This window comes from Ctenopharyngodon idella, chromosome 8 (assembly GCF_019924925.1).
Source record: "Ctenopharyngodon idella isolate HZGC_01 chromosome 8, HZGC01, whole genome shotgun sequence".
Classification (NCBI taxonomy): Eukaryota; Metazoa; Chordata; class Actinopteri; order Cypriniformes; family Xenocyprididae; genus Ctenopharyngodon; species Ctenopharyngodon idella.
The window spans coordinates 7,812,480-7,834,777 of NC_067227.1; the positions used below are offsets into that span (position 1 = coordinate 7,812,480).

General features: G+C 35.6%; 1 protein-coding gene across 5 annotated transcripts in view; it reads left to right on the forward strand.

Annotated features, from left to right (window-relative positions):
* sorbs3 (sorbin and SH3 domain containing 3) overlaps nucleotides 1-22,298 on the forward strand; it is a 63,861-nt gene that overhangs the window by 36,934 nt on the left and 4,629 nt on the right. For 3 of the 5 annotated variants that reach the window (XM_051903320.1, XM_051903322.1, XM_051903321.1), the window contains exons 7-20: nucleotides 1,587-1,610; nucleotides 1,854-1,947; nucleotides 2,055-2,148; nucleotides 6,863-6,937; nucleotides 7,424-7,534; nucleotides 12,028-12,083; nucleotides 14,082-14,146; nucleotides 15,157-15,206; nucleotides 15,298-15,344; nucleotides 15,616-15,730; nucleotides 16,934-17,059; nucleotides 19,068-19,571; nucleotides 21,811-21,905; nucleotides 22,144-22,250. In XM_051903320.1, coding sequence (XP_051759280.1) covers nucleotides 1,587-1,610; nucleotides 1,854-1,947; nucleotides 2,055-2,148; nucleotides 6,863-6,937; nucleotides 7,424-7,534; nucleotides 12,028-12,083; nucleotides 14,082-14,146; nucleotides 15,157-15,206; nucleotides 15,298-15,344; nucleotides 15,616-15,730; nucleotides 16,934-17,059; nucleotides 19,068-19,571; nucleotides 21,811-21,905; nucleotides 22,144-22,250 — 1,563 coding nt within the window. The remainder of the gene's footprint in view (nucleotides 1-1,586; nucleotides 1,611-1,853; nucleotides 1,948-2,054; nucleotides 2,149-6,862; nucleotides 6,938-7,423; nucleotides 7,535-12,027; nucleotides 12,084-14,081; nucleotides 14,147-15,156; nucleotides 15,207-15,297; nucleotides 15,345-15,615; nucleotides 15,731-16,933; nucleotides 17,060-19,067; nucleotides 19,572-21,810; nucleotides 21,906-22,143; nucleotides 22,251-22,298) is intronic. The other 2 variants (XM_051903323.1, XM_051903324.1) reach the window with 2 other exon arrangements.

The following is a 22,298-nucleotide window of genomic DNA, read 5'->3' on the forward strand; positions in this document are numbered from 1 at the left end:
CTCAGCTTAGAAATGTTAGACCTCATTTCTTGAACATTGTTTAACCTTTCACCACGTGTGGAACTCAATGAGAAAGTGCACAATTGACCCTTTGAAAGTGGAACCAGATAGGCTTTACTGAGCATGATGGGATTTAGGATACTACACTCTGCCTCTCTTTCATCAGCGAACCTTCTGAGTTAGAAGATACTGATTTCAAACTCTTAAAAATGTCAAGAGCACAAACTAGAATGGTTAATAACAAATAAAACTGGTTTTAGGACAAAAGCAAAAGAACAGCTTCAGAACTCCTGCTGAAATTTATGCTGTGCTTTACCACTAATTACTGTTACAAAACTTCACAAAAACCCTCTAGGATATTTGGCCAGAGTCCTGAGCTTGATTAATGTACAGAGGTTTGCTGTTGCAGTTTAATAACTGGAACAGCACCTGATGTAGTTGAGTAATTATGAACAGCATAATGCAGCGTACCACAGCTTGCTCAATGTGTTTCTATAGAACCCTTGTTTGACTCAGACTTATTGAGCTTATAGAGAGAAAGAAGTTAATAGGGCTGTCATGTGATAATCTTACATGGTATCTGGTTTTTAAATAGTTCAGTAAGTAGTTCATATAAATGACACTCCAAATAGACTTACAGTACAAATATTTACACAGACAATCTGCCTTGTTGTGATAGTAGTGATAGTTCATTGATTGCTCTGTGCTAACCAGCAACCTACTGCTTAAAGCTTAACCACTACACCACATCACCCCTTAGATATTGATATTATTTTAGCTAATAACTATAAAGATGCAGCCAAATATCTGAAGTTCAGTACAGATGAAACATGTTTTCTTAGTTTCATGCATTTAATTGGTTATAGGGATGTATTGATGTTAAAATTCTAGCACTTTTCTTTTTTTCTCTTTTCTTTCGTTTTGTTATGGCCGATAACTGATACACAATGATGATAAAATTCTATACTAAACAGTCTATGCTATATATATATATATAATTTTATTTATTATTTATTTATTTATTTTAAATATTCTTTTTTCCTGTGATGGCAAAGCTGAATTTTCAGCATAATTACTCCAGTCTTCAGTGTCACATGTTCCTTCAGAAATCATTTTAATATACTGATTTGGTGCTCAAAAACATGTCTTATTATTATCAGTGTTGCAAGCAGTTCTGCTGCTTAATATTTTTGTAATTCATTTTTTTTTTCAGGATTTTTGGGTGAATAGAAGGTTCAAAAGAACAGCATTTATTTGAATTAGAAATCTTTTGCAACATTATAAGTACTCAATTTTGATCAATTTACAGTGTCCTTTTATACATGTTGCATATACTAACAATAGTAATAACAGTAAATTATGCATAAAACCTTAAACCAAACCTAAACCTATATTAAGTACATGTTGTTAATTAATATTAGTACTTAATTATATACCACCTTAAAGTGTAACCATAAAATCTTACTGAACCCAGTGTTTTTAATTGTAGTGTATACAATTCTATACTATTTTGTCTAAATAAATAGCTAAAAAGCTAGTTAGTGTCATTTCTTCTAATTTCATTTTTTATGTTTTTATTCCTGTAGAGCCTGAGCTTGACTGGAGAGAAAGTAAGTAGCAAAATAGTTATATTTTATATATCCTTTTATATATCCGTATTTCCTGGGCTTTGTAGCTTGAATTGTGCTTTAATTACTGTATGTGTTTTACTTTTCTTTTTTTTTTTTTTTTGCCTAATGAAAATGTTAAAGCATTCTGTTTTATGTATGCGGGTAAAGACAGTATTCTCTCATTGAATAAAAGTGTGAAACATCTATAAGCTCTCATTGACATGTATTTTTTAATGCCTACAGGGAAGCTGTCATCATCTCCTCCCCCAGATTCTGCCCAGCAGGACAGGCGCTCAGACCCTTTCACTCTCACCCCGCACGGAGCCCTGCCCGACTGGTGAGAGAGAGCGATAGAGAAGTTACAGGGACACTGGGCAGGTTAGGATCTGTTGCTGCAAGAACCAGCAGTGATTGCGTAGTAAAGTGGCCTGTCTTTTGTTACAGGGCTGATCTGGGCGATACAGGGAAGCATCCAGAACCAAAGAGTATTTTTGACTTTGAGCCTGGAAAGGGGGAAGCGGTAGAAGATCGTAACAAGGTAAGAGACAGCTGTCATCCACCATCACCTGAGCATCTGACAACCTCTTCAGGCAGTTTAATTAGAAATATTGTCATTTAAACATGCAAAAAGACTGGTGAAGTCTGTGTATTATAATGATTTGTAGGGAAAAGTTTAAGTTTTAGTTTGCCAGTTGTTCAAAGCATAATTGTGTCTGTTGAATGCCTTTTTGTTCCTGTCCATTGGAATTTGTGAGTGGGTTTGACTGAACACTAGAAGTGGAGGGGAGATTTTGACATTGACAATTACAGTTCAGGTTAGGGTTCATACAATGTGCTTGAATTTGGCTTTTTGAAATTGAACTTAACACCCACTTTTTAAAATGGGTGGCATGCCATAAAAGATTGACTGATTGAGAAAGTGCTGAGGAAAGTACAGTAGTTGTGCCCGTCCTGCTGGGTAGAATCTGGGTGAGATGATGATAGCTTCCCCATAGGCAGTGTTGGGGGTTATGCATTACAAAATATGTAATCAGATTACTTTTTCAAGTAATTAGTAAAGTAACGCATTACTTTTTCTATTTACAACAAAATATCTGTTACTTTTTCAAATAAGTAATGCAAGTTACTTTTTTCACATTTATTGACTGACAGCTCTGACAGCAGGTGTTGTGTGCGCTGTGTAAACATGATGGTTATTGTAGTTCTAGACTAAATGTGAACATGCATTTACTTATCTCACTTGCACGAAAACATTTAGTATTCCTCAAAATGAATAAAAACAGTGAAATACAATCCCAGAATGTTACGCAAATCTGTAATAATTACTGTAACTATATTACACAAATATACTTTATGTATTTAACCTCACTTTATTAACCAATGTCTTTGCAGCTAACCTTCAATGATCAAATTCAACCATAAATAAGCAAAAATGACTTTAGATTAGATTTAGAAATAAGAGTGTTAAACTTCCGTCTACTGTATCTTATGCTTCTTCAATCCAGAATGGCAGCCCAGCTGAAAGTTTTTTTTTTTTTTTTTTTTTAGCTGCGCCCTCTACTGTACAGGCGTAAATATGAATTTCCTTCAGCCTGAGGCTTATTTATTTCACTTTTGGTGTGAAAGGGCCTTTACATTTACCAAAAATAGAACATTTCTGCTGTTATTAAAAAACAAACAAACAAGCCCAGCCCAGGTGAGAAAAAGTAATGCAAAAGTAATGTAACACATTACTTTTCATAAAAGTAACTAAGTAACACAATTAGTTACTTTTTTAGGTAGTAAATATTATAATGCATTACTTTTAAAAGGAACTTTCCCCAACACTGTCCAGGCATTCAAAAAGACATATCAATAGCTCCTTTCATGCAGCAATCCTGGTAAATTACTGTAAAATTACCAGCACTACTTATCCGGTAAATACACAAATGTGCTGTTCACACAAGTAACGGCGTCTTTTTACAGGTAAGATTCCATTCACACATCAGTACCAAAATACCAGTGTTGTGTCGTATTCTGTTCCCCTGTTTCCTGTGGACTGTCTAACTAAACCTAACCCTACCAGTAACCTAAGGGGAAGCATATGGGGAACAGACTTTAACAAAAGACTGGTAAACCTGAGGAAAAGTGCTTTAGTTTCACTATTTGTCCAATTTTATTGCTTTTTTTTTTTTTTTTTTTTTTTACTTTTGAGTGACAGGCAAAAGGGGATGAACACAGAACGCAGTTTTGCTTAAAACCACATGACACATAATAGTTATTATTGTAGTGCAATCACTATAGTATGCAGTAGTAACTGCAGGGCCACAGCGCTGATGAATGAAAAAGAAGGCAGGGTCTTGATCACGAGATGCAGCACAATGGTCAGACGTCCGTCTTAGCGCATGTTTACATAGAAAAACAATTAAAAGCAGTGGAACTTACGGTAAACAGTTTTAACAGAGCTTTATGATTGGTCCAAAGCAAACTGCTTACATCATAACATTCTGACCTTGTACATGCTCATACCCGTAATCTTCATTCTTTGTTCATATACAGCATGATACCGGTAATTTGCTGGTAATGTTATAACTTCTCATACTGGAAAATTGCCAGATCTGATTTACCGGTATTTTTGAAAAGGTCATGTAAACACATGATCTCTAATGGTAACTTACCGGTAATTTCCCAGTATAGACTGTATGTGTTAAAGGGGCTAAATGAGCTTATAGATGTTTCACACTTTTATTCAATATGAGATTAATAAAATCTAAATACATCAAAGAATGCATAAGGTAAGATTCAATTTGTGTAATTATGCAAAGAATGCAAAAATACACAAATAAGGATAATGTTTTCATATAAAATATATCTATTTTGCTATTTTCTCTCCTGTCAAGCTCAGGCTCTAAAAACATACAAAATGAAATTAGAAGAAATGATGATAATTTAGCTTTACTTACTAATTAGATATGCATAATATATTGCTACAATATCAGTTATGGGCTGATGCTAGACATTTTTAATTTATCAGTATTAGCTGATAATGAATATATTGTACATGATAATTTGCCCTATTACTACATTTAAATGAATACTACATTTAAATCGTTAAGAATCAGCAATTAAAGTTGCCAGTTTATTGGACAATTCATGTATTCCCATTATATAGATAATATGGATTTGTGTATATTCCTCAAAACGCGTAAACACACAATAAATGTAAACAAGTCAAGTCATCTGTATTTATATAGCGCTTTATACAATACAGATTGTTTCAAAGCAGCTTTACAGTGATTACAGGAAAATGATTCATTGATGCAAACAGTTCATTTCGGCTGTACAACAGCTCTGAAAGAAAATAGTGCCATTGTTCAGCTTAAGTCTATTCAGTTGATTCAGTTCTGTTGTAAAGATCATCAATTATTAAATTAGTTCATTTTATCTATAAAGCAGTTCTGCAGAAAACTGATTTTTTTTGTTTGTTTGTTTAACATGTTACTGTAAACAAATTACCTGTTTTAGTGAAAAGTAGTGTAACAGATTTTAAGTATTTGCAGACTTAAGTTTTAAGTACTTTACTTAAAGGTGCTCTATGTAAGTTTTTGACTGCACTAAAGCATAAAAATACCATATGTTTGCAGATATTTATTAAACATGCTAAGTTCACATACTCGTTTCTCTGAAAACCATTGCTACAGACAGTTATTTTACTTTGAAATTTGCGTTCCATGTTGGCATTTCTGTTTTTGTTTTGGTCTGTGCAAGACCGCATGTTGCCAATTCACCCAATAGTATTTCGCCACCCCGGGTTGCCAGTTGGCGGAAAACACATGCAGCGAATTGCAGCCATGGAAGCCAGCGAACAAACTGGGTCAGAGATCGCAGATTCTACCCGATTTAAAAAGCATCAGCATCCATCTAAAAATCTCTATAATAGGGAGCATATTAAAACGTGATATCAACTCATCACAAATCAACTAATTATCTTACAGTGTGTAAGTCTCCTCGCCTTCCAATGTCAATTGAGCTCGCTCCTGTCTTCAAACTGGCAACCCGCGAGAGCATTGAGTCTGAGGAGGAAGGGGCGGGGCAAACAATATTTTGAATTTGGACTGCAGTACCCATTTCAGCCACTAGCTGTCATTCTTACATAAAGCACCTTTAACTCTCTCTCTCAAAAATAAAATAAAATAAAATAAAATAAAGATTGTGCAAAAATTTTACCTTTGACGGTACAACAGTTTGTCAAGGGGCAGTATCCTTAAAGGGATGTCTACCTACCCTTATAGGTTCACAGAAGGTTCATAGGTTCATAGAAGTACGTTACCCTTTGAAAGTAAATGTTACTACTCTAAGGTGCTAATAATCTATGCGCCTTTTAGGGGTAGATAGAGTACAAAGTTGTCCCTACCCCTAAAAGTAAAATTCTTGCAATTTTTTCTTCTGACAGTGTTGGATAATACGTTTCTGTAATGTTATTTACTATATGTTAATCAATGAGAAAAGCTTGTGTACGAGGAGCAAATTATATTTAAAAAAGGTTGTCCGACAACAGATTCTGCTCAGAAGGTGTTCAAGTTTTATTAGGAATGTCCAAATAGTTTCACTATTAGCATGACAATGAGACATGATGGTAAGAGAAATCTAAAGTATGATGTCCTGTATTCTGTAGTTGTATTGAATGTTCGTGTTTTCTGCAAAGGAAAAAAAAAATATTCGAAACACTGCATCAGTAATTATGAATCAGATTTTCATCACAGAGGCCTATAGTGTCATTCGGGGGCCATGAGAGAATTTGGATTATTAGTTAACATAAATTCTCCGAAAATTCTCAGATTAAGATGTTTGTCAGGACTCCTGATTGTTTATGACTGACTTTATGTCTGGCTCTGTGTGAATAAGAGAATAAAAGAATCTATTGTTTCATCTCCAGTTGTGGAGCTGTGTGAAGGAGGGCTGTCTTGTGATTCGTATTAAACCTGTTAACCGCTTGTGTGATTTAAAAGCACCATGGTTTTCAGGTTGTCAAGTGCTGTTTCTTCTTTTCATTCTATTTTCCCTCATTTGCCTTAATGTGACAGCTATCATCTCATGATCTCATCTACTAAAGACAGCTTTGCTTTGTTAACATATTTGAAAGATGACATTGCTTATCATGTCTTACGGTGTTCTGGATGTCTGACTCTGCTTTAGCAAGGTTGTTAGCTGCCATTCAATTCTGCTCTTTAGGTAACAATTAAAGTTGCCTAAATGTTTTTTTTTTTTTTTAGTCTCTGAGGTCTGAGTCACAGCAGCCTTTATATCACACCCCAGTGAAACCTCAATCCCAATCTCCATCTATAGAGGTGAGTGTCTGCAGTTGTATGCTTCTACATGAGACATCAATCTGAACATATCTAGCTTTCTGACAATCTGTATGTTATTATTATATTAATAACGAATCTCAACTATAGATTTTTCTATTATAAATAAATGTAATACTGTTAATAAGGTCATTTTTAAAGGTGCATTATTTGTTACAATGTTTACATGAACATCATTTTCTGATTAAAGTTCTATGATCTGGTTAAGTCTTTCTGAAGATGATATTTCTATGCTGTTGGAATATTCCTGTGTAATCAGCATAATATGAATAAATGAACGCTATTAATTTTCTGACATTCTTTTCTTCAAATACTGGAGACGCACTCTATCGCCATTTATTTTTACACTGTCAAAGTTCCATTAACATGAAATCGCATGAAGTCCCAGATTACATTTAGATTTGTGTGACCATACCAATAGTTTTACATAAAAATTCATAACATGCATGTTGTCATGCTGTTGTCTAGGCGACACTGGTGTCAGAGCTGAACCGCTTTGAGGCGGAGCTGGACTCAGACATTCGTGGTCTGGAGAGGAAACTGTCACAGAAGCAGCAGCAGCGGCGAGGCAGGGGTGAGGTACTGACCCTCCGTTCTACAGATTCCACTCACTATCTTCATACATAAGTGTATATATATATATATATATATATATATATATATACAGTTGTGCTCAAAATTATTCATACCCTTGGTAAATAATTTACAAAAATCCAACCTTTCATTGGAGAATAAGAATTTTAAATGGGGGGGAAATCTCATTATGAAAGAAATGTTTTTCTCTAATACACATTGCTCACAATTAATCATACCCTTTTATTCAATACTTTTTGCAACCTCCTTTTGCCAAGATAACAGCTCTGAGTCTTCTCCTATAATGCCCACAACTTTAAAGATACAGCAGTATATTTCATTGTACACATGGGGTACTTTTTACCCCTGTGTGCACCAAACCCATCTTGAGTGTTTGCTGCCAAAAAGCTTTTTTTTTTTTTGTTTCATCTGACCACAGAACCCATCTCGTTTCAAGTTCCAGTAGTGTCAGTTACTTTTCAAATGTTCTATGGTCAGATGAAACAAAAAAATAAGCTTTTTAGCAGCAAACACTCAAGATGGGTTTGGTGCACACAGGGGTAAAAAGTACCCCATGTGTACAATGAAATATACTGCTGTATCTTTAAAGTTGTGGGCCTATTTTTCTGCCGGAGATCCTGGACATCTTGTTCAGATACATGGCATCATGGATTCTATCAAATACCAACAGATAAAAAATCAAAACCTGACTGTCCCTGCTAGAAGTCATATAATGGGCCGTGGTTGGATCTTCCATCAGGACAATGATCCAAAACAAACATCAAAACCAACACAAAAATGTGTTACTGAGCACAAAATAAAGCTTCTGCCATGGCCATCCCAGTTCCCTGACCTGAACCCTAAAGAAAACTGAAGAGAAGAAGCACCAACATGGAGCTGGGAATCTGAAGGATCTGTAGAGACTGCATGAAGGAATGGTCTCTGATCTCTTGTCAGGTGTTCTCCAAACTCATCAGGCATTATAGGAGAAGACTCAGAGCTGTTATCTTGGCAAAAGGAGGTTGCAAAAAGTATTGAATAAAAGGGTATGATTAATTGTGAGCAATGTGTATTAGAGAAATACATTTCTTTCATAATGAGATTTCCCCCCCATTTAAAATTCTTATTCTCCAATGAAAGGTTGGATTTTTGTATATTTTCAAAATAAAAGATCAAAAGGATTAACGAAGCAGATTTATTTTCATAGCCTTCTTTGGTCATATTTACCAAGGGTATGAATAATTTTGAGCACAACTGTATATTAGGGCTGTCAACGTTAACGCATGCAATTAATTCAAAATCCTTAAAGCGTTAAAATAATTTGACGTATTTAACGCGAAAAAATTACGGAAGCATGTGAATTTGCGTCATAACGTAATTTACGTCATGCAGTTAGATGATCTAAAAGTCCATGCCGATTATATCAGAGATGGCAGAGAGAATTAATCAGTCCAGTTTCGCTTTAAAACACGAACTCACTGTCATATTCTGTCATTGTATATGAAGCATCGCGCTGTTCCTGTCTGAACAGAATGTCCAATGTATGGCCAGAATCACCAATGTATGGCCAGATGATATGCAAACTATGTTTCTCGGCTGGATAAAGCATCTCGCTAATGAAGTTTTGATGGATAAAGATTGCAATCAATGTAAAGGCGATTGTGGTGATGTACAGAAGCACGCGTGAATCTGTTATATTGATGCGCAAACAAATCATGTATGAGCGCTCTCGATGCACTGATCGCACATTGTATTAATGCACATTTCGGTACATTCACGTTGTTTTCACACACATTCAGGATAATGTTTGGATTTGTCCTGTGTATGTTGCTGTGTACTTAAATATATGCAGGTCAAGGCAGTTGGTTTAGTTTTTTTTTTGGCATCTCCATGTGGTCCTGTTCAGTATCGCAATTTAACTTGTCTAAAATGTAAACAAGCTCTTTGCTGTTGCACATACTATACACTGAATTATGAAACATTTTTTTTTTTTGCTGTGATTTTTTTGGTGTAGCCTACATAAATGTATGAATTATATGAAATAATATCATTTGGTTATTTGGTGTCCTTTTTTGGAAAGACTGAAAAACACAGTTTTGTGAAAATCACACTTCAATCTGATGGTTTACTTTGCTGGATATAGGCAATGATGGCAAAATGGTCTTGTTAAACAAGATAAATGGTGTATGCTTAATTTTACGATAAGTGTGCGATTAATCTATTGACAGCTCTAATATATATATATATATATATATTTCTATAAAGTACAGCTAAACAATCTTCCTGTTGTTCCAATTTAAATTTCAGTTCAACTTCTTGTGGTATGTGGCCTGTTCATTTCAATGCTAAACAAATACTTTTCTCAAACTTTTTGAGAGTAAGCGTCAAAGAAAAGCAGAGACACTGCAGTTAGATAAGACATAGAGATAATTTGAGAAGTTGTATTTAGCATGCTGTATCAGTCTTTCTAAATGGTTTTTAAAGCTTTTGAACTTCTAGCCAGACTTTAGTCATCCATTATGACCTCACTGATTTCTTTAAAATTCTTCACCCTTCAGACAAGGTATTAGTCTTAATCTCGTACTTGTTTTGCCAAAAAAAGTCAAAGGCTTTTTCTCCATTTCTGGCCACTGCTGTTACCTTCCTGCCAGCGTGCTTCAGGTCGCTGGATGTAGGCCCTAATCTGACAGCTGTGCATGCTGATGCTCTCTGTCACTTCCTGTCATGCTGAACAGCCAAAGTCTGCAGCCGCCCACTGCTGATCTTGAGTTTGAATCACGCCAGCCTGCACAATGTCTGCTCTTTAAATCCCAGGCGTGTTTATTTGAGCCTTTCCTTGCCATGTCTCTCTTTCCGTGATTCTTAAAGAGACAGTTCACACAAAAATATTAATTCTGTCATCACCTGTCCTTCATTTCTTTCAAAACACACACATAAATAAAATAAAAAATACATTAAAAAAACATAAAAAAGACATGTATTAGACATAATAAATAGACTTGTTTATATATATATATATATATATATATATATATATATAATATAAATATATAATATAAATATATAAAATGAGTTATATAAAATGAGTATTGGAAGCGTTTCAGATATTTCAGTATCGATATGTACTGAAAAATCTATATTTCTGACAACACTACATTGTGCTTAGTTTATTTCAGATGCCTTTTTAAAAGACTACAATTAAAAAAATGTATATATTATATAGAAAATTCCACCCACCAAAGTTGCTAGTAGGAGTGACTGTGTTACACACCACTGCTGAAATCCACCCGCATTTATATATTTAAATTGCTATTCACTTAAATTTGAACAATTCCTTCAATCTAAAATTAGCTTTTGGCTCAACGAATACTACACCTTTAATTGTTCAAGGACAGTGTTGGGGAAAGATACTTTTAAAAGTAACACATTACAATATTGCGTTACTCTCTAAAAACTAATTGTGTTACTTAGTTACTTTTTATGAAAAGTAATGTGTTACATTACTTTTGTGTTACTTTTTCTCACCTGGGCTGGGCTTGCTTGTTTGTTTTTTAATAACAATAAAAAAAAGTTCTATTTTTGGCAAATGTTAAGGCCGTTTTACACCGAAAGTGAAATGAATAAGCCTCAGGCTGAAGGAAATGTATGTTTACTCCCAGAGGGTGCAGCTCAGACAAACCTTTCAGCTGTGCTGCCATTCTGGATTAAAGAAGAATAGGATACAGGAGAAGGAAGTTAAACACTCTTATTTCTAAATCTAACCTAAAGTAATTTTTGCTTATTAGTATGGTTGAATTAGATAATTGAAGGTCAGCAGCAAAGACATTGGTTAATAAAGTGAGATTAAATACAAAAAGGATATTTGTGTAATTTAATATAGTTAATTATTACAGGTTTTTGTAAATTTCTGAGTTTGCATTTCACTGTTTTTTTAATTCATTTTGAGGAGTACTAAATGTTTTTGTGCAAGTGAGATGAGTAAATGCATGTTCACATTTAGTCTAGAATAACAATCATGTTCACACAGCGCATACAACACATCTTTATTTTTCTCAACATGGGGTCAGGAGAGCTGTCAGTCAATAAATGTGAAAAAGTAACTTGTGTTACTTATTTGAAAAAGTAACTTAGATATTTTGTTGTAAATTAAAAAAGTAATTACTAGTTACTTGAAAAAGTAATCTGATTATGTAACTCAGGTTACTTGTAATGTGTTACCCCCAACACTGTTCCAGGCTTTATGGCTCCCCATGTGCTTGTGAATTACAAACTGTGGAAGTCTTAGCTGACTACATCACCAGTTCCATCTCATTCAGACTTACAATGCAGTGCTAAATAGATGGAGTATAGGACCCAGGGGAGCAGTGCAGCTCTCTGTGCAGGAATGGTCACCGCCTTTTGAGATTGCTTTCGAGCTACTCCCAAATGCTCCTGTTGAACTGTGTCTTTGGGAGAGTTCATATGTGTTAGGTGAATGAAATTGTGATTTCTGTTTTCAGGGAGCTAAAGCCAACACAGCAGCCACAAGAACAGAAGAGAACAGACAAGAAAACAGGTACGTCTCTGAGTTTACTTAATAATACTTTGGGGAAAATCTGTTCCTAAAAGTCAGCCAAATATAACAAAAACCTCTTAAAGAAACTTTTTTAAAAATTGTTTTTAATACAAATGCAATCTTAGGATAGGGTCAGCCTTAGTAATTGTAGTTAGTTTTATATATGTATCTTATATGTACCATTACATTACAATATTAAAGTCCTCTATAAGTGAACAGGTGGGATGAAGTAGTTTAATCTTTTGACAAGGCCAGAAGTACAAAAATCTGCGTTTTTCATCTTTGTGAAATAATTTCTGATAATGCATCAATCTGATTAATGATAATACACTGTGACACATGAAGTAGATTCTTGGTTGTTTTCACTCTCTTATTAAGGTCATATGACATGCCCGGCCTGTCTCCTCGTCTGATTGGTTAATTGTTGACTCTTTGGCCGGCGGCCCACATACCCGACCCCATGCTGAGCTCTTTGTGTGCCTGTACATGTGTTTGTGTATTTGTGAGAGTGTCTAAGTGTGTGTGTGTGTGTGATCAAATTGAGGATGTCTCAGTCTTTACTCACATGCTTGACCTTGTTCATCCTGTTAATAGAGTGGTATAGTATTGGTACTCATACTGTATTAGACACAGTTTAGATGTCTGTGTCTCCACAGTTGTTCTGCCTGCATTGCTGCTCCACAAGCTGTTATCCCCCTCTTTATGTGCTTTGACACAGCAGAGCTATAAAAGGCAAAGTTTGGTCCTTCCAGGCCAGTACTTCAGATGTTAATGCCCATTCTGACACCTTTAGCTTCAGTATTTGCTCGCCAGGGGCCCGTATCTCACTGAATCTGACACATTCTTGAGTTCTCCCTCTGTTTTTCTGTGGCATGTTGATGTTTTCTGCCCCCTTCAGCCCCCTGCTGACTACATCCCCACCTTCAAAATGCCATAAATGCCCCTGCTGCTACAAAAAATGATACATAGTGAGGACAGTTTTACAGCTTTCCTTTTTCTGGAACGATTAATAACCCTGGGGCTGAAAACCTGTTAACTGGTTGTTGCGTTAAAGAATTACCTGCCATTTTATCAACATGATTTTTGATATAACACATATTATACAATACATTGTCAAACATTCATCCCCACAAGAAAAAAAAAAAAATCAGTAATATGTATAAATATTGTTAAAAAGGCACATTTACTTGAGTAAAAGTATGATGTTTAAGTTTAAAACGAGGAAGAACTATTTGGGATAAATGGGATTAAAATAAACATAATTCAAGAGATGTTTTATATATACAGTATTATCTTGCACAGTATTATATTTTAAAGATGTTTAGAGCAGCAGAAACCTCCACCATTAGTTAGGTCTGTCACATATTCATAAATATTCCCATAATTCAAACTGGATCCTCATAGCTGAGACAGACCATCTGTTGTGTTTTATGGAATTCTTCCTGTCTTCCTTGAGTCTCCCATGTAACTCAGAGGAAGGTTTATTGCTCAAAGCTCAGGAGACTGAAATCTGTGTTGTTCATTAGTGTGTCAATGTTGTCTTCATTTATTTATTTATTTAAAATAGAAATAAATATGAAATGGTTGAATATAGAGCTGAAAAATGAACGTAAATAGTTTAAATTGTTTGGTCATGGAAGTTTTTAATGACATGTTGGAGTTCTTGTTCATTTTGATTGCAGATTTTGGTGACTTGCATGGCAAATTTGAGCACATTTTGAGACTATGTTTAGATTTCATCTGAAGACACATCTGATTTTTTTTTTTTTTTTTTTCTTTGGAGACAAACCAGATCAATCTCCATTTAATCTATGCTGTCTAGGAGAAACATCTGAGACATGAAAGAGATCTTGTTATTTTTCTTCCTTACTAATAACTAATAATTATTTTTAAGTAATTATGTCAGTGTATTAGATGTGAACTTTCACCTCATTGTTTTTGACTTCGGTGTTCTTCATTTATATGGGATTATATGATAATTTTGTTTTTCTTTTCCAGCTATCCCATAATCCCCTGCTCTGCTGTAAAGCAGGGCACAACAGCTAGCTTTATGCATGCTGATGGTAAGATACAGTCATCTTCCTATCCCCTCCTGTCCTCTATTTCCTATTTCCTTGTACTTCTTGCCAATCTTCTCCTCTCCTCTCATTCCACAAGGTTGCTTTGCACAATTAATACAAAGTAAATGTGTTTCTGTGAAATAAGCAAAACAAATGAAGTCAATCACAATTCATCAGAACAGGATGTGTGTAACAAGGAGCAGGATGGAGGTCTTGATTGCAGATTAGATTTTTCCAGTTGTTTTTCCTGGAGATTAATGCAGAAAGAGTCTGTCACTCTAAACACATTAACTTATGCAGAGCTGGAGGCCCATTTAAAAGGTCTTGAGACAAAATTTTTTAATGATTTGACACAAGTTAATTTGGATTAAATCTTCAAAGGCCCTGTCCCAAATGGAGCCCTAAGCCCTCGTGATCTAATGTCTCTTCTGCTGTGGCGCTCATCTCAATGCGGACTTAGCAAATGTGCTCATTGAGGGCGCATATCGGCCGCAAAGAGGGTGTTCGCGAGCACCCCTTCTGAAACCTAAAATGACAAACTGTATTTGATAAAAAATACATTAAAACAGTAATATTGTGAAATACAAAGTTCTGTCATGAAATTCTAGATGGCGCAGGCTGATAGGTCCTTAAAGGATTAGTTCACTTTCAAATTAAAATTAGCCCAAGCTTTACTCACCCTCAAGCCATCCTAAGTGTATATGACTTTCTTCTTTCTGATGAACACAATCTGAGATATTTTAATAAATATTCTGACGCATCCGAGCTTTATAATGACAGTGAACAGGGGTCATGAGTATGAGCTGAAGAAAGTGCTTCCATCCACATCCATCCATCATAAACGTGTACTCCACATGGCTCTGGGGCTTAATAAAGGCCTTCTGAAGCGAAGCGATGCATTTGTGTAAAAAAAAATTCCAAACAATTGCAAACAAACATGGATAATAGACACAAATCTACTTTTGATTTTGGTATATTATGGGCTGATATCTGGTCTTATCTTTCCTCTACAGGTCACACAACCTCAGACATGGATTTCCCACCTAAGAAAGAAGAGAGGAAGGTACAGTATTTGATCTTTGTCCTTGAAGCTTGGATGGAAAGTACATATTTGACACAGACTTGGAGAAAGAAAGCATGTTTTTTCTACACAGATGAAAGCAGCCCGAGCCAAATTTAATTTCCAAGCACAGTCACCAAAGTAAGTAGAAACAAAAGACACAGCACAGATTTCATTAGTCATGCTTATTTTCAGAACTTGATACGGTAAGATACGAGGAAGTCTGATCCCAAAAAATTGCAAATGCTACTGCAAATAAAATTAAATAAAATTAAATTAAATAAAAATAAAAATAAAATGTACTCTAATTTGTTATTCAGTATTATTCATTTAATAATGTTTTAGCACATTTCTAATCACAAACCCTACCTTCCCTAATCCATTATTATTATCTTTGACCTCTCATCCATAGGGAGCTGACAATACAAAAAGGTGATGTTGTCTACATACACCGGCAGGTGGATGCCAACTGGTATGAAGGAGAGCATCATGGGAGAGTGGGAATCTTTCCCACCAGCTATGTGGAGGTACGTCAAGTCACCTTTATATATATAGTGCTTTATACAGTGAAGATTGTTTCAAAGCAGCTTTACAGCACTGTAAACCCGAATAAGTTGGGATAACTCAAATAAATTGAGGTAATCAGTTGCATCAAATTTTTTGAGTTATGATGTTCCCAATTTTAAGTAAGAAGAACTATCATGTTTTGAGTTTGTAGTACTCATGCATGTTAATTCCTCCTAACTTGAAGTACTGAGTTAGCTAACTCATACACTTTGATAGCAATTAACATAACATATTTAGTTAATTAACTTTTTTTTTTATTTTAAGGTCTTCCAAATCAAATGAGTTATTTACTTCATTGTAAACCCTAATAAGGAAATTCAGAAAATGCCAACTTGATAATTTGCTAACATGTTAACAATAGCATGATATAGCACTTACTAAATGAGTACAACAACATGCAACTTACCTGCTCTCAAACCAAGCTGCATGCACTACTTGTCACCATGATGGTAATTCTCTAAAAACCCACATTAACAGAAACTCTTCTAAATTAGCATAACAAAACATTAATCACTACTAAATCTCCCTTATCCATTAATTATGCACAAAAAACATTATATAACACTTAATTTTAGCATTTACTCTCCCTTTCAAGTGCCATGGGCAAAGCATGCTGGGAAATAGAAATCCCAGCCCAGTTTCAGTTAAACTTAAGTCCGTCTAAATTAAAAGAAATTAGTTCATACAACTCAAAACAATAAAACAGTTCAGTTTACTTAAAATATGTCAGTGTTGTGAACTCAAAAGAAAAAGAAAGTTCTAAATAGTCATTACAGTTAATTTAACTGAACTAAATTTAAGTTTGTCCTACTCAAAACAATTAAGTATTTTGAGAATTAGAGTTTACAGTGAGGGATAAACAGGAAAATAATGATCAATGATGTAAAGCAGCTCAAAAAAGACAATAGTGTCATTATTCTGCTGATGTCAGTTTAGTTCAATAACTGTGTAAAGTTCATCATTTATGAAATGAGTTCAATTCCGCTATAAAGCTGCTCTGTAGAAAACAGTGATGTCATCATCCAGCTCAATTCAGTTCAAGATTAATTTTGATTAAAACCAATAGTGTCAGTGCAGTCAAATCAACGTCCAGTGTATGCAAATAAAACACTGCTCGTTGTCTTCTTTTGTCATTATTATCCCTTCCTGTCTTTTCTTTCCAGATCATTCCTCCAACGGAGAAGCCCACTCCAATAAAGTCTCCCACCATCCAGGTGTTGGAGTATGGAGAGGCCGTAGCCCTGTTCAACTTCAATGCCGACCTGCCTGTGGAACTGTCCTTCAGAAAGGTGCCATAAATATCAAACACTGTACCATACACTACAACTAATTTATTATGTACAGTTCATTATCATAGAATATTTATCTCCAGACTAATTTCTCTATTCTTAAGTGAGCTGTGGAATCCTTTTAAATAAAGCACTTGTGGCTGGTTTGAAATGTATAAACATTTTATGACCTTTCATTGACTTTAATCATGCTCATGTGTTCACTTACCTCTTATTTCACAAGTTGCTTTGATCAGTCAAGTAATAATAATTGTGTAGCTGCCATCCTTTTAGTACTCTTAGGGTGTTTCAGTTGTTAACAAATTTGTATTTGAATCAAGTATAACTAACTTGAATTACTGTATTGAATAAAAATCCCCATTGCTAGATGTTAAAGGAATAGTTCGCCCTGCCTGTACAGGTTTGGAGACATGAGGGTTAGTAAATGGGTGACAATTTTCATTACATTGAACCATCCCTTTAAGGCAGTGGTTCTTAAAGGGGTCCTTGATTATGATTTCACTTTTTTAACTTTAGTTGGTGTGTAATGTTGCTGTTTATGCATAAACAACATCTGCAAAGTTACGACACTCAAAGTTCAATGCAAAAGGAGATATTTTCTTTTATAGAAATCACTTTTTAAGGACTACAACAAACAGCTGGTAGGAACTACAACAAGCTTCATCCTGGGTTGGTGACATCACTATAACCCCAAAATTTACACAAACACTGCCCCCGGGAACACACAACAAAGGGGGTGAGGCCATGTTGGGCTGCTTTAGAGAAGAGGAAGAGTTGCTGTAGTAGAGTGTTGTTGCCATGCTGTCATTTTACGCCGGACTGCTTCACAAACGAGGGTCAATTCAATGCTGAATTTGCACAAAAGATTAACATGACGGCACATGCTAGTTGATGAGTTGAATCAACTCCACAGCAACTACATAAATTTATCCACTAACCATTCAGAAAAGTCCAGTTACATTCTAAAAGTTGTAACTTTTCCCGAGTCTCTCCATCAGTGTTTGACTCTGGTTTGAACAATGTAAGGCTGAACACCATTACTGACAATTGTCATTTTGGCTGCGTGAGATTCTCCAGCTTTGTTGTTGTTGAGCAACCAAAGCATGAGCTGTTAAAGCTCCGCCCTCTTCTGGAAAGGGGGCCGGGAGCAGCAGCTCATTTGCAGTTTTAAGGGACGCACACAAAAACGACGTGTTTTTGCTCACACCTAAATAGGGCCAAATTTGACAAGCTATAATACATGATCTGTGGGGTATTTTGAGCTGAAACTTCACAGACACATTCTGGGGACACCAGAGACTTATATTACATCTTGTGACAAGGGGCATAATAGGTCCTCTTTAAACAGTGGTCTGGCGCCCACTAGGGGTCTCAACAACATTCCAAAGTGACCTCAAGGTGACAAAATGAGCATTAAAATAAGACAAAACAACTAAAAATTAAATATTTCTTTCTTTAATTAACCCCCTCAACCAGTTTTTTTCTTTGAAGAAATCAGGATTCCCACTGTCTTGAAAAACCTGAATATATGAAATAGCCTAATTGTTAGCCTAATATATATAAAAAACATTTATAAAATATAAGTATTACTTTTTCAGTAAATCACGAACAGCTCATGTCATAGGACATTCGAATATTGTTGTGGACAATGGGGAGCCTTGGAGTCAAAAAGTCTGAGAACCACTGCTTTAAGGCTTAAGTTTAGTAATTACGGTAATGAATCTTAATCATGTCATGTTCAGACATGTACATCAAGTCTTTTAGTGATCATCTCTTAGCCCTAACTAGCACAGCTATGTAGAGAAAATGGTTGCTTGGAACAATTATAGTCAATTATAGTAAATTATACAGTTTCACCATTATACACAAATATCCAACCACGGAATGCTGCGATTGACCAATCAGAGTCAAGTATTCCAAAGAACTGTGTAATAAGCAATGAGGTTTTACACCTAAACAGCTTCAACAGCTTTCTTCTGTCTTGTTCTGTTTGTGGTCTCTGTCTCAGGGCGAGGTGATCTCAATCATCAGGCGTGTTGATGATCACTGGCTGGAGGGTCGTATCGCTGGCACCACCCGAAGTGGAATCTTCCCCATCAACTACGTCCAGGTCAACAAAATGCCCCGCACTAAAAGCAGTGATGACTTTCCATCTTCTCCCACTCCTACCCCAGAGCCCCTTAGTCCCGGCCGCCCACAGCACTCCCCACTGTCTCCCATGTCACGCTCCCCTGAACCCCAGCTTTCACCTCACAAACACTCCAGCCAGTCACGCTCCCCTCTGTCACTTGCACAGCCCACCTCCCCAAAACCATCAAACCACTTTTTATTCTCACCTGGCCCCACTTCACCCACCCCACCCACGAACAACTGGACTGGATTGCTGCACTCTCACAACCCACTGGAAAAGGACACCAGATCACCTGCGTCACCCTCCAATCATGTGCTGACATCTCCGCAGGGCCCGGGACTGCCAGCGCACACCAGCTCGCACCCTCCATACATCACACAGGTTTGTGCAGAGAAACAACACTATGTATTTTTCACAGGTATGAACACGTAGTGTATCAGCTAGGGCCGATTAAAGGATTAGTTCACTTCAGAATTAAAATTTCCTGATGATTTACTCAACCCCATGTTATCCAAGATGTTTGACTTTCTTTCTTCAGTCGAAAAGAAATTAAGGTTTTTGAGGAAAACATTCCAGGACTTTTCTCTATATAGTGGACTTCACTGTGGTACAACGGGTTGAAGGTCCAAATTGCAGCTTCAAAGGGGTCTACACGATCCCAGCCAAGGAATAAGGGTCTTGTCTAGCAAAACGATGGGTCATTTTCTAAAAAAATAAAAATTTATATACCTTTTTAACCACAAATGCTTATCTTGCACTGCTCTGAAATATGCCACGCATTACATAATCATGTTGGAAAGGTCTAGCGTGACGTAGGCAGAAGTACCACGGTAGGGCAAAAACTCCATCTCATTTTCTCCTCCAACTTCAAAATCGTCCGACATTGTTGTTTTACATTTTTTTGTAAAGGGCGTTTGACTTAGTCTGTGCACGTTCGCTTTGTAGACACTGGATTGGTACTTCCGCCTACGTCACGCGTGACCTTTTCAACATGATTATGTAATGCGTGGCGCATCGTAGAGCAGTGCAAGATGAACATTTGTGGTTAAAAAGTATATACATTTTTATTATATTTTTTTAGAAAATGATGGATCGTTTAGCTAGACAAGACACTTATTCCTCAGCTGGAATCGTTTAGAGCCCTTTGAAGCTGCATTGAAACTGCAATTTGGACCTTGAACCTGTTGGTAACTGCTGAAGTCCACTATATGGAGAAAAATCCTGAAATGTTTTCCTCAATTTCTTTCTGACTGAAGAAAGAAAGACATAAACATCTCGGATGACATGGGGGTGAGTAAATTATCAGGAAAATTTTAATTCTGAAGTGAACTTAAAGCAGATACGTTTTTTAGTGAATATTTTGTATTATGGCAAATAACATGGTCAATGTACAATCCATTGGTACACTATAATTCAAAAGTTTGGGGTCAGTAATAGTTTTTTAAGAAATTAATATTTTATTCAGCAAGTAGACATTAAATTGATCAAAAGTGTCAGTAAAGACATTTTTAATGTTACATCAAAGAATCCTGAATTTTTTTTTTTTTTTTGCAGTTTCCATAAAAAAATATTAAAGGCGCAGTAAGCGATTTCTGAGAAACTCTGTTGATATTTGAAATTGACACCCAAACAAACACACCCCTACTCAAAACAAACACACCCCTCTCTTCATTTCTCCACCCCAAAATAACAAACTATTGCTGATTGGCTACAAGAGTGTTTTAGTGCTCGGTCTGATCGGTCTGAGCCACTTTGTTTTTATTCGTATTTGCACAGCCAGGACTATGTACAAACACAATATTTTTTTTCAGCACACACACAGAGCAGACATCTACAGTAGCAAATAGTCACAAAATGTTTTGTTTGGGTGTTGATTTCAATTTTCAACAGTGTTTCTCAGAAATCACCTTTAAGCAGCACAACTTTTCGACATTGATAACACCACCCTGCATCTTATTTGCTGAATGAAATCATGATTATTTAAAATACTTGTTTCTTATTCATTTTGGGGTGCAAAAATAGTACGATGTGCATTTCATTGCATTTTTGCATTTGACAACAATTTGTAAGGTGAAGAAGTCTTGTATTATCCCTTAATCACAAAAAACATGATTTCCGTCTGCAGGGCTGTGTAATAATAAGAAATGTTTCTTGAGCAACAAATCAGCATATTAGAAGGAAGGATCATGTGACACTGAAGACTGGAGTAATGATGGCTGAAAATTCAGTTTTTCCATCACAGGGATAAATTACATTTTAAAATATATTTAAATAGAAATCAGTTCTTTTAAATTACAAAAATATTTCACATCATTACTGTTTTTATTGTATTTTTAATTAAATAAATGCAGCCTTGATGAGCATAAGAGACTTCTTTCAAAAACATTAAAAAAGTTTTCGACCTCAAAGTTTTGTATAAATAAGTGTTTTAATTTCAGCAATTATATGTATATCTCATATGTTTTCATTAAATTATATTATGCACACAGTCAAGAGCAAAAGTTAAATATAGACACATATTCAAGGAAAAATGTGGCAGTGAATGAGCATGAATACTTATATGGCATCATTATTTGGAGAAAAAAAAAAACAACAACTAAATTTTAATAATCATTTTTAGGATGGGACCAGAACACAATCTCCACAGCCCAACACACAGATTAAGATTCCCTCCACATCACAGACTCCTGTGAACAAGGGTTATTCACGACAACCGTGAGTACATTAATCACTACTACTGACCTAATTCAAGCAGACATAGATATATAATTTACATGTATTAGTTAGATTTATTAAAGGAAGATTTAAGTAAAAAATTAAAATGTCTCTTTATTCACTCACCATCATGTTGTTAAAAAGTGAGAAGGTCCATGTTAAATCCAGCTATATTGTACTGATTTCACCCTTTACCATTTGTTATTCTTTTTCATTCACTCTTTCTCTTTGCATTCAGGTATAAAGCGGTTTACAACTATAAACCCCAGAATAAAGACGAGCTGGAATTGAGAGAAGGAGACATCGTTCAGGTCATAGAGAAGTGTGATGACGGCTGGTTTGTAGGTAATCGCCCTTTAAGAAAACTACTTACACTATCAGCATAAAGTCTGC